Here is a 17231-nt window from a genome sequence, read left to right on the forward strand (position 1 = left end):
GGCAGGATTTATATGAAAGGTGTGAGTATAGATTATGCTGGCCTCCTCTGCTTTTACTGATAATATTTATCAGACTCATTTCAATGGTTTAAATGCGAAAAAAAGAAACATTACAAATAATTTTCACCATTTAAAGATGAATTTCTCATTTAAAATGGTGATTTGCATTGTTCTGTGTGATTTCAACAGTAAGCACTTCTTAATATGGTAAGTTAATTGAAAACTGGGCAGGGAAATACTGTCTGTTATCTTTTCATAAAGATATTTTGTAAAAGCTATGTTCACTGTTATTAGAGTCTACTGCCGATACTTCCAGTCCAGTTTATACTGCTTGGTCTGTACGATGAACTGAAAAGAGCCAGTTCCTGCTCAGAAAAGCTTGAATCCAAAAAAGACAGGAAATTAAGGGGAAAAGGGTTACCAGGTTTTGCAAAGTAAGTATTAGGAGGAGACATACTGAGTCAGGCCAAAAGTCTTTATTAGAGCTAGAAGGAATCACTAAAGAAAGAGTGTAAGTACAAAGCAATCATGAGAGTTGTATGTTCCCAATCCAAATTATTTGCAGATTGGTGATCTCTTGAGCTAGACATGATTTTTATGCATTTAACTGTCATCAGAGAATTCCTCTAGCGTGAACTAATGTGAAATTTTAGTCTAATAACAAGGAGCTTCACAGCTATATTATGCCATGCTCAAAGATTTGTTTTTTAAAATTTACTCCTTATCTTCCTGTTCTGTAATTCACTTTGTGCACTTGAGCACTTTCACAGGGAGGTACCATACTGGAAATGGCCTAAAGTGTGTGTATTAAGATGCATTTTCTTCCTATTCACAGGGTGCAGAAGGACTTCAGGGTCATCCAGGAAAACGAGGTAAAAGAGGCCATCCAGGATCACAAGGTGACCAGGGGCCAGCGGGAGAGGTTGGAGCCAAGGGACAGACTGTACGTAATCACAACTCTTGAGGCAAAACAACTATTCCAAGAGTTACCAGCATGGAATAAGTGAGGATGCCTGCTTCTATTACAGGGAGAAGATGGAGATCAAGGTTTGATGGGGCTTCAAGGATTCCCAGGTCCAAAAGTATGTGTTTGTTCTTTTTTGTTAGATCTTAAGCCATTTACAGAGTGAAAATATTAGGGAAGAACAGATTTAATCAGCTTTAACAATAATTTGTTCAGAGTGTGTCTGAACTTGTTGGAACGCTGTAGCTAGAGCTGTGTACTCCATGTCCAAATATGAATGTTCTGGGTCAACGAGCTTGGTATTTTCACTGTTACAGCTCTTAGAAATTATCTTCCACTGCTTACAAGAGTTTAAAACAAGCTGATAGCTGATGTTTATGTTTGACTAAACTTTTCCTCTGTATTTTCAGGGTCCTGCAGGAGACGTTGGCTTAATTGGAATTCTGGGCCCGAAAGGCCCAACAGGGCAAATTGTAAGTGTTTCACTCCATAAAGGAGATTGTCAGGAAGGCTTGCAGGTTTCACACATTTCCAGCTAAGGAATCCTCCTTTTTTGTATTAAAAGACCAGAACCCCCTACTCAAAACTTTCTCACTCAGACTGTTTCTGTTAGAAGCCCTTTGCTTGGTCTGCCACAATAGTTTGATTACAGCGTGGGTGCAGGCACATAAGCAGAGCTGGGATCCCAGTTTTAAGGAAAAAAGCAGGTTCTGCTGACAATGACACCCTCCTTGTACAACTTTACCTACACAAGTTTCTTTATCACTGTCATTTATTTATTTCTCTTTCTTCTTACTGACCACAATGCTGATTGCATAACTGTCTAACAGGGAAGAAAAAAGAATCAAACTGGCTGCAGTGAAAGAGACTAGTACTTAGGCATTGAGAATTAATAAGTAGTCTTTTAAAAATGCATTTCCTTTCTTTTTTCATAAGGTTACTAGTCTGCATTAGCTCATTCTGCATGACACCTTCATGATATTGTACTTTCTTACAAAAAATGTGAAAGCACTGTATAATATCTGGGATTGTGCATCCATCTTACTGCATCAAATAGGGGAAGTTTGCAGCACAAGAAGTTTTACTGGAAAATTCTCTCACTGCTACCATTGACACTGCAGAACTCCTGCAGTTTAGTTAACCAGACGTAGAGCAAAGGCTTTAGTGATCTTGTTCTAATAGCTGTTTTCTTTTTTAAACGTTCCTATACAACATAAACTCTGGAAATGAGCTGTTCACTCTAAATGGAACAGAATGGTAAAATCACATTGTAGCAGTATTTACTGGTAGTCTTACAAGAGCACTTGCGGTCAGTAATATGGCTCAAGATATTAGTGATTGTAGCTCAGTAAATAATTGGTCTTTGGTGGTCAGAGTACTTAATTTTCCACTTGTTGATTATATAGCAAAGAGCGTTCACTATTCAGAACAAGAATGTTGCCAAGATCTTTTGGATATTTACCAATGCTGAGCAACTTGAAACAGGGATGTGTCATGAGGAGTTTCTTCATTTTGAAAACTCAGTCATCTAATTTTTTGTTTGTTTGTTTACAGGGATATATTGGGCCTGTTGGTAAAGAAGGCATTACGGGCCCAACTGGCAGGCCTGTGAGTTTCCCTTTTCTTTTGCATACTCTCATTATTCTACCTACCTTCATTTTTAATAATCTGTTTTATGGCTGATCACAATCTTATTTTGCCATCTGTAAAGAGCAACTAACAGTACCATCCTTGTACTGTTACTATGCTGGCAAGTTAACTTATATGTAATATAAGCACCTGATACCAACAAGATGATGAAAAAAATCATTGTAATGGCATTGTGCTGAGGTATAGCAGACAGAGGACATGGCTTCAACGGCAGTGAGCAGATCAAGGTTTACAGCAGCACGTAAACTGTCACCTGACTGTCCTTACTCAGACTTAAGTCTGCAGCAATTCTAGAAAAATCATCTTCTAGGCCTTTCGGATAGCCCTCAGTGCTCTCTAGGTTCCCTAAAGCAGGGGAGTTCTGCTCCCATCCCTGTTTCTATTCTGTCTCACTCTCCTTGTGCATGGGACAGAGCAGCATTCTACAGAACCACCTGCAGATCCACAGGTTCTGCCTACCATGCCCAAGACACTCATCCCATCCATGGAAGATACATAGAGAAGGTTTTTTTTATACCTCCAAATTCCTGATCCATAGAACTTGGAGGCAATGTCAGGAGAATGTCTAAAAGTTGAAATAATAATCCTCAAAATAACAGGTATATATAATATTCCTATTGGAAAGGAGTTCTGTGGAGATGGACTTGAGTGTCCTGGTGAACAACAGGTTGTGCCTTATGGCCGAGGAGGCCAATGGTATTCTGGAGTGCATTAAAAAAGAGTGTGGTCAATAGATTGAGAGAGGTGATCCTCCCCCTGTACTTTGCCCCATTGAAGCTGCATCTGGAAACTGTCAGTTTCTGTACTCCTCAGTTCAAGAAAGACGGGAACTTCTAGAGTGTCCAGCATAGGGCTACAAAGATGATGAGGGGTTTGGAGCATCTTCTTTACAGGGAAAGGCTGAGAGGGCTGGGGCTGTTCAGCATGGAGAAGACTAAGAAGGGCTCTTATTAATGCTTATAAGAATCTAAAGGTTGAGTGCCAAGTGGATGTGGCCAGGTTCTTTTCAGGGTGCCCAGTGGCAGAGCAAAGGGCAATAGGCACAAACTGGGACATAAGAAATTCCATATATGAAGAAATGCTTCTTTATTTTGAGGGTGGTAGAGTGCTGGAACAGACTGCCTGGAGAGATTCTGGAGCTTCCTTTTCTGGAGATATTCAAAACCAACCTGGATTCTTTCCTGTGCAACCTGCTGAAGGGAATCTGCTTTAGTTGGAGTAGATGGTCTCTCGAGGTCCTTTCCAACCATTCTGCGATTCCACTATAAAATTAATATATATTGACTATTTAAAAGTAAAAAATAAAAGGAGAAGGGATAATTCCTCTGGTAACTAGACTTCTCTTTCCACCTGTTGGGTAAAAGGCAATACTTCTTGTATTCATTTCACTGCCACATAGGAGGAAAACAGTTCTATATAAATGTTCAAAAGTTTTAATAGACTTCATATTAAATGTAACACAGCGTAAATGAAAAACTAGCCAAAAACGCCATGGAGACAGAAAAACAGTTTGTAATCTGGCTGTGAGAAAAGAACTAACAAAAGTGGATAAGTAACCAATGGATTTCTTCAGTGGCAGAGGGCACCATGTTTGGCTCCCATTTCATTAGATGGTGAAACACTTATCTCCCACTAAGATAGATCAGATTGGAGAGTACAGCCTATTGAGAGGGAGAACACTGGCAGTTAAAATTTCTGAGAAAAGAATGTATCTGCAATCTGAAGAAAACAATCAGTTTTTCAAATTTAGGAATTACAAGCTGTTTTCAAACAATTTATTCTTCCAATAATGCAGAGAAATTAAAGCCCCAGAGCTGTAAATAATTCCACAGGTGGACTTTTCGTGGGAGCTGTATGACTCTCTCTCACACTGATTTTCTGAAGTCCTAGAAGCTAGAAAGCATGCTGGCTTAACAGTTTCTCTTTCTTACAGGGACCGAGAGGTGAGAAGGGCACAAGGGGTGAAATGGTAAGCTGAAACCACTTCTATGCTTTCATTTGCTTGGCTGTGTGAAAAGTATTCTTGTGAGATGCTGAGGGCATTCCTGCCTGCTCTGCCAGCCAGAGGGCTCTGTTGTGCTAGGCAAAGCTCTGTCCTGAAGGCTAGAACCGCAAGTCAAAAACTTGCACGCAGACTAGTGTTTCAAACAATATGACTCCCAGTCATATAGCAGGTGCGTACCTCACATCTGTTAAGGTTCAGATCTAAAAGCAAAATCTTCTGTTTCTTGTCAGCACTCCAGTGCCTCACAGCAGGGTGTGCATACAGCACCACATTTGTGCCTGCATGCTCTTGTCTGGAGAGGGAGAAGACAGGAGCTGGAGACTGGTGTCCATGTACTGCATGCCAGCTGTGGATACAGCAAGCAGCACTGATAGCTAATCAAGCTGCGCTTTCATTCTTCAATAAGAAGAGTATATTATTTTTTGTCCACTATTAAATGTTTGGTTTTATTTAAAAATTGTCTTAGAGATAGTAAAGCATCCAACTAATGATAGGTACCTGAAAAGCCAGTGTAAATTTATCTTATTTACAGTAAATGTGCATGCAATTTCAGTTGATACATATGGCATTAGTTTGTAACAATCGCTTCCTGCTCCTGTAACTGGCCAATGCAGTATTGTTCCTACTACTCTTACCCTGCCTTCCATCCCACCTCATAAAGGTCATTTAGTTTCACATTTTAATGGATTTTGATTTTATTATCCACCTACATATGGTTCCAACCTAAATGCTTCATAAAGTTTTTGAAAAATAAATCGTAAAAACTCAAATAATTAAGGTTAAGAATGGAGCTTTTCTGTATTTGTCTCAAGAAGCTTTCCTCGCTGATCCTAATGTGACAATTCCTATCTCAGAGTAAGAGGAAACTAGGTTCTCAGTTCTTTCTATTAACCATCTTAAATGTTTCTCATCTTTTATTTAAAGAATGCCTGTAACAGCATAGAGCTAGAAATGTAGACACACATGCATGCAAACATATGCACAAAAAGCAGTGAAAAAAATATTTTTTCCATTAGTGGTACTGCTCCTTAAGGAATTATTACCTAAATCATGAATTCCTCTTTTAAGATTTTTTTTCTGAACAAGGATGCTTAATTTTGGGCTGCACAAAATGCAGCAGTTTTCAATATGTAGCCAAGATAAGGGCATATTTCCAACTGTTTTCACATATGAAGGAGATAAGTGATTTGCATCCAACTGCATGTTCTGAGCTTGCATTTATACCTTCAAAATTGATATTGGCATTCATGCTAGAATCATAGAAATTTCAACTTTTCTGTAAGATTTTTAAGTTTTAGTTAAAAATTTTTAGTCTGTCAGGAATAGTGTTCAATACTAGAAAGAAATGTTCTCTCATCCTCTGAAAAATGTAGAATGTAAAATCATATCTCCTTGTTTAGTTAAAACTTCAAGTCCTGTAGGCTATTTCTAGAAAAAAATTTGGTAGTCAGAAACAGAGGGTTCTTGGAATAAAATGAAAATTATTTTCCAATTCAAAATAATCATATTGCTGTCATTCAGACATTGAGAAAGTCATGGAAAGCTTTATAGAATATTGTTTCAGAATTCTGACAGTTCTTAAAGTGTTTTAACTTACCTAGTTTAAGGTTACTATTGGTGTTTATTTTTTAATTTCAGGGCATGTCATTAGTAATACAAAATAATAAAAAATTAGTAATTATAATTTAGAGTCATAGGATAATCCAGGCTGTTTGGACCATGAGGTATTTCACGTCCCAAGCTTTGTTTAAAGTAGAATCAGCTTTGCAATCAGACTGCATCACTCAGACCTGTATTCAGATGAGTCTTGAAAACTCCCAGGAATGGAGATTGGATAATCTTTTGGGGCAAGTGTTCCAGCACTTGACTATCCTATGGTTAAAAGTAAAGCAAAATATGATAAAGCAGAGTCTGTAATTTTCTATAACAATCTTTTATCTTAGATTTGCAGTCATTAACAGCAATTAATACACTGTATGGTATATCAGAGTACTATGTTTTTGTTATGATTTACTCATTCTGAGATGCAGTGGAATAATATCAAAATAGCAAAAGTAGTCATGGAAAGGTTACCATTTTGGGATTCCAGTTTCTCTTTTTTAAATCATTTCTATTAATTTTAAATAAACATTTTACTTTGTTTCTTCAAATGTTTCTGAAGACATGTAAAATATGGACATCCCTGGGGCTGGTCATGTTTTCAAAGTTAAACATGTCTATCAATGCATGTGAAATCAGTGTTAGAAGAAGGCTGGAGTTTTGCCCTTTGAACTTCTGTACTAGCACCAGACGGTGGTTAAAGAATTAAAGAGCACACTAAAACTAACAGCTCTATTATCTGCTTTTGTTATCAACTGCAATTATATTCAGTACACTGGAATTATACTAGAATCTTCTCACTTAAATTCTAGTATGATCAAAGGGTAAATGAAGTGGATTTGTAAAGGTAATCCCATACATTCCAATGAAACATTCTGCAATTAGCTTAATCCATAAAAAGTGTAATTCAATCTTATTTGCTGCTATGTAACTGAAAGAAAGAATATAACATCTTTACAGGATTTTCAACACACTCTATACATTTTGGCTACATTCTAAGGACTTTCAAAAGTAATTTATACAGGTCTTTTAAGGTTTAATGCATTTGGGAAATTTAATATCCCCTCCAAAGAAGTTTACTGCAGTTAACAAATTGCATTCAATTTTTATCTTTTTTCCCAGATTGGTTTTATTGGCAAGGTGACAGTGAATCAATACAAGTCCCATTCCTGTTTTTGCAAGATCCCTTAAAAGCATTGGAACAGTGCAGTTGGGGATTTTTAAATATTCAGTTCTGTGTCAGAAGCACCACAATTTTCATCTGTTCTAATCCCAGAAGTTTTGAAGTTTTAAAATTGTGACATATGTCAAGAGTATAGAATATTAACTGAAGTATTCAGTCATCTGGAAAATTTCTTGGAATTTCTAAATCTCAACACCCAGAGAACAAAGGCATCTATTCATCAGAGAGCAGTGGTTACTTAGGGATGAACTGTTGGAGACTTTGTGCCTTGCTTGACCTTGTGTTTGCATAATCCAGTCCTGAACCAAGATAAACAAGTATGTCCTCACAATGTCAAATTTGTCTGTCAAGGTTCTCTTTTGCACTTTCATTTCATACTAAAGATACTTCACCAAGCACAATGATAGAGAGCAGCTGCGCATCTGCATGGCATTGAAGATATCCCACAGCAGTCCAACAGCACCTGAGCTGCTGATCTGATTGACAAAATGTGGAGGTCAGCTCTGTGATATTCAGTTTGTTTGTATCAGTCAAGGTCTACCACAAAATAGTGAAGCAGATATCATCTCTGTGAACTCATCTCCCATCTGTTTTGTAATAGAAACAGAAATAAAAAATATGTTTTGTAACAAAAATAATGGCTCTTTCATAGTAACAATATTTCAAAGGAAATTTCAGGCTGCAGTAATCAAAATCAGAGTAAAAAGGGAAGGTGAGGTACTTGCCACAGGACCTGCAGTGTTTTCTATACTACTGCATATGCTAAAGTGACTCATCCTTTGAAATCCATTTTCCAAAATTAATCATTAATGCCTTTATAAAATAACAGCAAACACCTACAAAATGACTTAAGAGTCCCTTCTATGGTTACAAGTGGATGAAACATAAATAGGATTGGGGTGCATCAGTTAAAAAAATGACAAAATGACTTTTAGTCATTAAATGATGCTATTAAGTTTGTCTTTCTTAAGTGTCAAAAGACCATACCTCTAAATTCTCAAGAACAGCTTGTTTCAGTTCTAATACAGAACATGCATAACGCATAAGTCTCAGCCTCTGGTTGGTATAGCTCTAGTGCTGGGAATGACTAGACAGCAGCAATGCAGCACCTGAACCCCTCTGGCATGAGAAGAGCAGGTGACATGCAGGCACTCATCACCTTGAGCAGCTGTGGAGGTCATCATAATCCCATCAGATACACTTCCAGGTGGCTGCCATGTGCTCTATCTTATGAGCATGTGCAGAAATTATAAGAAATGCAGCTTCTATTGTCTCAATAAAGATGAATTTGGAGCCTAAATAAATTACTGCTATTTACTTTGAGGTCCTCTTTATTTAAATATGCACAAATCACAGCATTCTGTGAAATCAGTGTAAGACTGAATCCGTTCTTATCTGAGCCTTTTCCAGCTGGCCAGCTGCAGCCCATGGTCAGCAGTTGTAGCTCGCAGTGACTCTCACATGGATCTTGTTGCGAAACCTCACAGCAGGAATACTTCTTATTGCTATGTTAAGTGGTTTATGAGTTGATACCTCCTTGGCTAGACTAACCTCACAATATTTGCTGCATTACCATGTCAGATAAGATTATTTCTCTTTTGGCAGAAATAATTCTGGCATGACTATGGTGGCATATGAATGCTTTTGCTGGAACAGTTCATTGTGCTTGAATAATTGGCATACACAGCAGTAGCTAAGGAGTGCTTTGCTTAAATAAACTCAGATAGGTTAAATGGTTTTATTCATGCATAATGCAGATCTGCTCTGTGCCTTTCATTTCTCTCTTTTGCTTGTATTGTATCGCTGTCACTTACTCTTCCTTGTCACCATTCTTGTTATTGTTTATGTTACAGCAGCTCCTAGAGGCTTTCAGTATATAGGGAATGGAGAAGGGAATTTAACAGAGATACAGGTATCATTCTGTCTCAGTGTGAGTAGAAAGGCTCATTCACATGAGGAAGACAGTGTTTGGAAGGGTATGTATACAACCCTAAGGCAAAACTGAAGCTCAGGTTTAAGACTATGAACCATAGGTGCTATGAGCTAGGGCCAAGCAGCTGTTCTCCTCTCCTCCCCACCATATTATCCTTCCTACTAAAATGATGGCTCTTAAGGTCGGGAGCGTGGACATAATATCATTAATATAGAGGAATCCTGCAATATTACTGTTAAACAGTTAACCTAATGCATTCTACCTGAAAAGTATCACTGCTGGTAAATGCAGCTGACAAATGCCCTGAAGATATTTGTGGAGACAAGAAGTCAGTCAGTTCTTTTTGACAGCCTATAACATTTTCATAATGCGTTTATGCTAATTTGTCCATTGTAGTATTTGTATCAGCAATATGCACATAATGCTGGCGTGTTATATGATATGTCATGTAGTCATACTTTGAGTAAGAATGACTTTCATAGCAAATGTAATCGGATAAACAAGTTTTGGTAACTAGCCAACCCAGCAATACTCAAAAAAGTATTCCACATTCACAGAGTGTGATACTTTAGGAATATTAACAATCACAGTTTTACTAAGGCCCGTACCACAAACCTCTTGATTTTGCTGCATGTATTGTGGCATTTTGTGATTTAAAAATACATAATTATCAAAGCAGAGATGTTCAACTATAACTGTTGCATTTTATCTCCGTTTCTTCTAGGGACCCCAGGGACCTCAGGGCCAGACAGGGGCACCTGTAAGTGCATTTAAAAAAGCATTATGATTGCTTTCTATAAATGTGTGAAGAATCTAATATGTGGTTTCCCCGATTTTCTAGGGGTTACCTGGGCCACCAGGACCAAGAGTAAGTACTGTAAATAACCTGACTACAATACAGTCCTCAGACTCAGTGTTTGAAGCATCCTAAATCTGCGATGGTGTACATAATCTGAGAACTAGGACCAACCACAAGGCACGATCGTTTGCATAGCTTCCTTAATTTGTTAAAAATAAATAAACCTGGTGTCTGCTCTGCACATCTCACGAGGTGTAAAGAATGAAGATACACAAGGGAATGTCTTTCTATTCTAAAGTCTGCATTTAGGTCAGTCTAGGTATTTCATTTTTCTTTTATGCATCATGAAAATGTCTTCAATTCGTAGCAGCACAGACCCTGCAGTAACAAATCGCCAGATATTTTCAGAACTCAGTTATGCTCCAGTCAAACTTTTTCACCTCAGTTTTCCTTTTCCTTCCTTGGCCAACAACCTGCAACTGTGGCAGTTCTCAGCAGGAGTGATGTTTTCAGTTGATAAAAGTCCTGCGATCTTTCCGCCACAAAAGTCATATGAGAGAATATGGCAAAAACTGTACCTATTTAACTAGATCAAACATTCTTCATATGCTAATCTTGAAAGATATAACATCTTTTCACACTTGTGCAGATTGTTTTTCTCAACTGTACAAATTAAACAGCTGGGAGGGATTAAGTTGAGGCATTGATCTGTAACTATTATTCTAGCATATCTTTTTCCAGCTTCCAGGAATACGATCATTAAAATGGGGATGGGGATGTGAAAATCAAATCAAATCAAATAATGCTTTATCATTGTATAAGCTTGTTTTCTTTGGGATGGAAGGGCAAATTTGGTTTGAAAAGTAAGTATTGTCTGTGAATTATTTTCTAAAATGGCAACATTATGATCATTTTTATGTTCTTACAACCATGCTCAGAATTTTTTCTCCTGAAATTTAGAATATTTCTGTTCACTTTTTATGTTCTAAAATATGTTTTCTGTTTTCAGAAACTTGTGGACATCAATGCTGCTGTTCAGGCTTTGATTGCGTCAAATGCTGCACTGCAGATGGAGGTAATGTATTACACTGTATTTACCTTGTCATACAGGATATGCAGTTATGCATAGATTGCTCCAAAAGTAATGCCTCCTATTCATTTCCTTGGAAACTACAACACTTACAAAGAGCATAGCGATACTATTTGACAGACCAAATTCTCAGTTACTTAGCATTACTTTTTAATGTCATCACAACCATTACTTGATTTGCATGGATGAGCTGATTTCACTCTTCATTTGTGGTGTGATAGCTGTGTGTGACTGTCTGGAACATGGCTTGTCTTTCACGTTGCTGTTGTCATTGCTGAAACACACCACTCACTGCCTCATGGTGCTGATATTCATTGTTTGATCTCCTTAAGTGGTCAGCAAGTGGTGATGAATGTCAGTGGGTGCCATCTTTTCCTGAGGGTGGATTTCAGTGATACCCCTTTTCTTCATCCGCACTTCCATGTTAGACTCCAAGTTGTCAGACTGCCCCTCTGCTGCCATTTGTCACACAGCAACAGCATGTAATGAGGTATTGGTGGGAAGGTTCAACCTCTACTGCCATACCACCAACATCTGCTTCTGGTGTCACGGGCCAACATAATAAAATAGGAGGAATTACTTTTGGAGCAGCCCTAGTGCAAACAGTATTTGAGGACAGAACAGGGCTTCTCTGAAGGAACTTAATTTAAAACAAATCACAGACTGTAAGTAATTACTGAAAAATATACTTAAATAGGCAAAGATATGTAAGATACCATTTAAATGAAATTGAGGAAAACAGCAGCATTTCTACCTTTTTATCACAATTAACAGAGCCTAAAATGTATCAGCTACCACAAATAGGGGACCATAACTGTTCAGCTACAGATAATAGTGACATTTGGGCCTCGATCCAAAAAGTACTGACACACAAATGTATGCAGGAGTGTGGTCTCACTGATGGCAAGAAAACTCCTTACATGTGTGAAGTCAAACATATTTTCATATATTCTCTAGATTAAATCTAAGAGTAGATTTCACTACTCAAAATCTGTAACTGCTACATTTACTGTAAAAATGCACTAACTTTTTTCCTTTTTTCTTTTTCTCCCATATCCAATATTTCTGTTAACGTGTCATGATATATTTGCATGATCTTAAACTGTCTGTAACTTCACTGGTTCTGATAATTTTAATGAAACACACTAATTTTTTAATTGGGATGTGTTATTTATTCCCACCCTGTTTTATATGGCTGATCGCATGTATTATAAATGTTTCTGTCTGGCCCTTCAATGGCCATTGGATGTTTACTGCATGCACTGCTGTCGTCTTTCTTCTCCATGGTAACACATTTGCTAACGGCACCTGGCAGAGATACCAGAATACTGAAGTAACTTTACTGGATCACAGTACAGAGATATACAAAACACTGCACTACCTTAGCAATTTACTGCACAGCATCAAGAACCCCCTTGGCACACGGGATAACCCAGCACGCATCTGCAGGGACTTGCTCAGCTGTGAGCGCAAAGTGTCCGATGGTAAGTGTCTGCTTTCCTCAGAGCTTCAACTGGCACAGCTGTGTTGCTTCCAAGTGATGCTTCCTATGTCCATATTCTGCTGTATGTATTTGTTTTTATTATTTATTTTATTTTTATTTTTATTATTTTATCTTTTATTTTATCTTTTATGTATGATAAAATTTCTGGATTTTAACATATGTAGCTAGCTAGTATTATACAGATATCAGAGATGATATATAGAAGTAAAGAAGTGGCCAGAAATTTTCAAACTGAATTCCATTCTGAGATCAAAAGTTTCCCAAATATTGATAGTCAATCAGAAATGATTTTTGTGTGGATCAGATTCTAGATTGCTAATAAGAAAATTGTATACCACAGACCACCACAGTCAGATAAACTGTAAGCAGCTGATATTTTAGCAGGTGTCAAATTAATGGTTCAAACTAAAATAATTGTTTGAATGTGTAATGTCAATACTGTGACATTTACTTTTGAGCAGCTAATAGACTTGCTCAGCATCAGTTGTTAATAGAATTATGGAAGTGGAAAGACTTCCATGTTCCCTTTCATCCATTTCCCACTGAAACTATGGTAATAACAAATTTAATACTTGCCAAGAATTGTGAATATTTTAGTAAATTTCTTAGTAATTATTATATTTTGGTTTCATTTTCTCTCTGGGATTCTACACTAATAGGAAAGTACTGGATTGACCCCAACATTGGCTGTCCTTCTGACGCCATTGAAGTTTTCTGCAACTTCACTGCGGGTGGTCAGACATGTTTAACACCGCCATCTGTGACAAAGGTACGCATGGCATCCTGAGGGAGTTTTTCTGCAGCAGGGCTTTGAACAAATAGCTGCTTATTTACTGACCTCAAGAGAAGATGTGAGATTTTAGGGGAATAGGGGAGCGAGGGTGTTGTGTGCAGCTTTGGGAGGCACGCTTCATATGCTCTGATCAGGAAGTTACAGAACATCTAGAGACAGCATATGTTACTGTGACTGTCACCTTCTCCATTTACTCATCTTCCACGCTCATGAAATTCTTTCATTCTGCTTTATACCTTTCTAAACAAGCCATAGAAATAAGTCTGAAATGCTTCTTAGCTACATTAGTAACTCATTTCTGAGGGCAGCTAAGGGTGTATTTGTCACTACTTCTCAACACCTGGCTACTGCTGAATGCCTTGTTAGGTAAAAACTGCTTTCTTTTATGTCATTAGTCTGTGCTCCTCAGTACACATAGTCATTAAACCACTGTGAGTAGTGAAGATGTTATATTTATGGTGTTCTGCATATACGGTTTAGCCACTGAAGGACATCAGAAATAACTCCCATATGCATTCCTGCATTAGTAAGGTCTCTGAACATGGTCTACTCTTGGAGAAATTCTTGTTGAGTAATGAGCAGCTGAATTAAAATCAAGCCATGCTTATGATTTTCATCTGTTAACAGAATATAAATATTGACAGGCAGAATCTATGCTCTAAGACTAATTAGCAGAATGATGCAACTGCAACTAAATCACTGCTGGCACTGTTAGCTTTGTTTGAATCACAGGATCCTTTGCCTCAGTTTCCTGATTTTAAAAATAATGTTTTCTGTCCAACTATGTTCCAACAGCACTCGTGGGCATTAGTAAATGTTTCTTTTAAGCTTTGAAAATGACCTACAAAGTTTCTGTTTTAAGTAATCACTATAATAGAACCAAATTGCTCTCCCAAAGAGAATACAAACCATGCTCTTCGGCACCGATCCCAATGCGTAAACATTCATGCATGCTCCCATGTATAAACAGTGCACCCACCTGTGCACATCATTTGGTGTTGCTGTGACCATTCAGTGTGTTAAGTATAACAGCAAATTTCTTTTGGAACTTAGCTGGAGTTTGGCGTTGGAAAAGTGCAGATGAACTTTCTTCATTTACTGAGCTCAGAAGCAACACACAGTATCACAGTTCACTGTCTGAACACACCGATGTGGGGATTGAGTGAGGCAGGAGGCCAGAAGACATCTGTTAGCTTCAAAGGTTGGAATGGACAAGTGTTTAAAGCCAATTCACTACTTGAACCGAAGGTGCTTGTGGATGAATGCATGGTAAGTATTTTTTAGCACTGTGACGCTGCATGGAAGAAATGGCATTTGTTGAGTTACTCAGTTTCTTTACAAGCTGCTGGAAGAAGAAACACTTACGTACGCTTCTCTCACCCTTTAAGCACAGCTTCCATTTCTGTTTTGAATCTCATCTTTGATATTAATTTAATATTCCGCCTCTGTGTGTTGCAGATTCAGGATGGCAGCTGGCACAAGACACAGTTCTTTTTTCACACTCAGGACACCAATCAGCTTCCGGTTGTTCAAGTTCATATGCTTCCTCATCTCAAACCAGGACAGCAGCACTTCATAGAAAGTGGTTTGGTGTGCTTCCTTTGAGTTTTGTGTCCTGGTTCCTTTGCATCAGTGCAGGACTGCTGCAGAGTGAGTGTGAGAGTAATGAATGAGGCAAAATTGCTCTCAAACTGAAGAATTGCTTTAAACATTGTTGGTTAAAGAACCTCAGGAAGGAGGAGAAATGGCATTTAAAAACAAAGAAAAGAAAGCAAAGACTACAACAATTTTCCTAAAGTATTTAAATCTCTTTTTAATACTGGTTGGTGCTTTCTTGCATAATTTCCTGGAACTGAATATCTGAGCATGCAATTTTTCAGGACCTCTGGTGTTCTTGACCATCTGTATGACAGCACTGCAAAAGAACACCCTGAGGAAAGCTGGAGACATACAATACCACGGAGCAATACTGGCAAATGCTCCTAAATGTGCAATAGCTATATCTGAAAAGTGAACTATGCCACAATACAATAAATCGTCTTTTTCTCAGTTCTATAATAGTCCTTTGTGGACACACACATCTTAACAGATGACACACTACCTCTTACATGTTCCCTGTCTGTGTTGCCTTGGTGCTCTTCGTAACACAAGGTGCTGGTGGCCTTAACAGAGATTATGCGAGTCCATTTTTATCTTTCAGACTGTATGTGCCAGTTACATCAGGATCTGTCTCTGTTATCAAGGTACTTATTTTAAATCATTGGTCACATATTTCACTACAACTAAAACATTATTTATGTGGATTTCTTGTTTAAAATATTTTTGCGTACTGTTGTGGAAATGGCATATGAGACAGCACGTTGTATATAATGCATATAGTCAAAACAGTTAGCTTTACAGCCATTGTAAACAACAGCCCGTTGTAGAAGAGCTACCTACAGTAGTTTTCAGTTTTTTTTCAGTTAACTTTTTTTGAACGACAAAGGCATCTTAAGATGATATATTGTGTATATATTTGTAACTCGTTAAATCTCCTACAGCACGTCTTCTGAAAGAGGGCTGTTAAGTTAAAATCAGCATTTCATCCACTTAGACGTCATTTTTTTTGTAATATTATTAGATCATTTCAGTTTCCTTAAATTAAACCTAAAATATTCAACTATCTTATTGTTTAAAACAAACAAAACAATTTTACAATTAAGAAAAACACTCTTTATAAAGATATCCCTCAACATATTATCAATCAAAAACCTGCTGAGTATTTCATGAAGATGGTGCCAAACCACACTGGGGACAGAGAAACATTCAAACAACTTGTTTAATGCCTCGATCCATAGGAAATCATACTTAAAATATAATAAAATAAGATTCCACACTACCACTTTGTCTTTATTATTCTGTTTCGTGTTGTATAGTTCATTCTCAGCAATGAGGAAAGATACTTTTCAGGTGGCCATGCTTCATTTACCAAGAGCAGATGAGCAGCTGTTGGAGTATTGCAAGAGTGACAGTAGTCAATTCTACACAGTAAGGCAGATACACACCCTGTATTTTCTGTTAAACCATCGAGTTTGTTCCTCATTGAAGAAATCTGACCAAAGACAAATGAAGATTATAGAATGGTACAAGCTCAGAGAATGTTTCTTTCTCTGTTGTTTTTGCATTCTCATGGTTGTTACTCTCTGACAGCACCACTGATGTTTGCTCTTAGTTTGGCTCTGGAGCTGACATTGTGATAAACGGGTTTATTGATTTATTTATTTCTAAGAATGTCATCTCTTAGAAAGTGCTCTGTTTCATGGGTGTTTTTACAGTCCCATTTTCTTTTGGAAACCTTTCTTTTGGAAATTCCTTATAGCCCATGTTTATGGTTGTTTGTTAAATAGCTTTTGAGAGAAAACAAAACAATTTTAAAAACGAGCAGCTTGAAGTATTATTGTAATTATGATAAAAATGCAACTGCCATGCAGACAGCACGATAAGTTGGGGCTGGGCCACACACAGGCATCACTGTGCCTCGGCGCCAGAAGCAGCAGAACCTTTTCATCTCCTTCCTTCACCGCTGTTCTTCGTAGCTAAAAACCCGCAACCAAAGCACTGGGGAAGCGGGGCTGGAAAGGGCAAGGAGGTACGGCCAGGCTCCGCAGGCCGGGAGGGAGAGCGGTGTGCCGGCAGGGGGCGCCGCCGCCCAGGAAACGCCGCGACCGGGCC

At 38.0% G+C, this 17231-nt stretch overlaps 1 protein-coding gene across 3 annotated transcripts in view; it reads left to right on the plus strand.

The window, feature by feature from the left end:
• COL24A1 (collagen type XXIV alpha 1 chain) overlaps nucleotides 1-16398 on the plus strand; it is a 120750-nt gene extending 104352 nt beyond the window's left edge. For all 3 annotated transcript variants that reach the window (XM_019618662.2, XM_031554856.1, XM_031554857.1), the window contains exons 49-60: nucleotides 836-943; nucleotides 1029-1082; nucleotides 1375-1437; nucleotides 2519-2572; nucleotides 4548-4583; nucleotides 10059-10094; nucleotides 10176-10202; nucleotides 11143-11208; nucleotides 12539-12707; nucleotides 13387-13496; nucleotides 14574-14789; nucleotides 14979-16398. In XM_019618662.2, coding sequence (XP_019474207.2) covers nucleotides 836-943; nucleotides 1029-1082; nucleotides 1375-1437; nucleotides 2519-2572; nucleotides 4548-4583; nucleotides 10059-10094; nucleotides 10176-10202; nucleotides 11143-11208; nucleotides 12539-12707; nucleotides 13387-13496; nucleotides 14574-14789; nucleotides 14979-15125 — 1086 coding nt within the window. In that variant the 3' untranslated portion in view covers nucleotides 15126-16398. The remainder of the gene's footprint in view (nucleotides 1-835; nucleotides 944-1028; nucleotides 1083-1374; nucleotides 1438-2518; nucleotides 2573-4547; nucleotides 4584-10058; nucleotides 10095-10175; nucleotides 10203-11142; nucleotides 11209-12538; nucleotides 12708-13386; nucleotides 13497-14573; nucleotides 14790-14978) is intronic.
• The last annotated feature ends 833 nt before the right edge of the window (nucleotides 16399-17231 follow it).

Source organism: Meleagris gallopavo, chromosome 10 (assembly GCF_000146605.3).
Source record: "Meleagris gallopavo isolate NT-WF06-2002-E0010 breed Aviagen turkey brand Nicholas breeding stock chromosome 10, Turkey_5.1, whole genome shotgun sequence".
NCBI classification, from domain to species: Eukaryota; Metazoa; Chordata; class Aves; order Galliformes; family Phasianidae; genus Meleagris; species Meleagris gallopavo.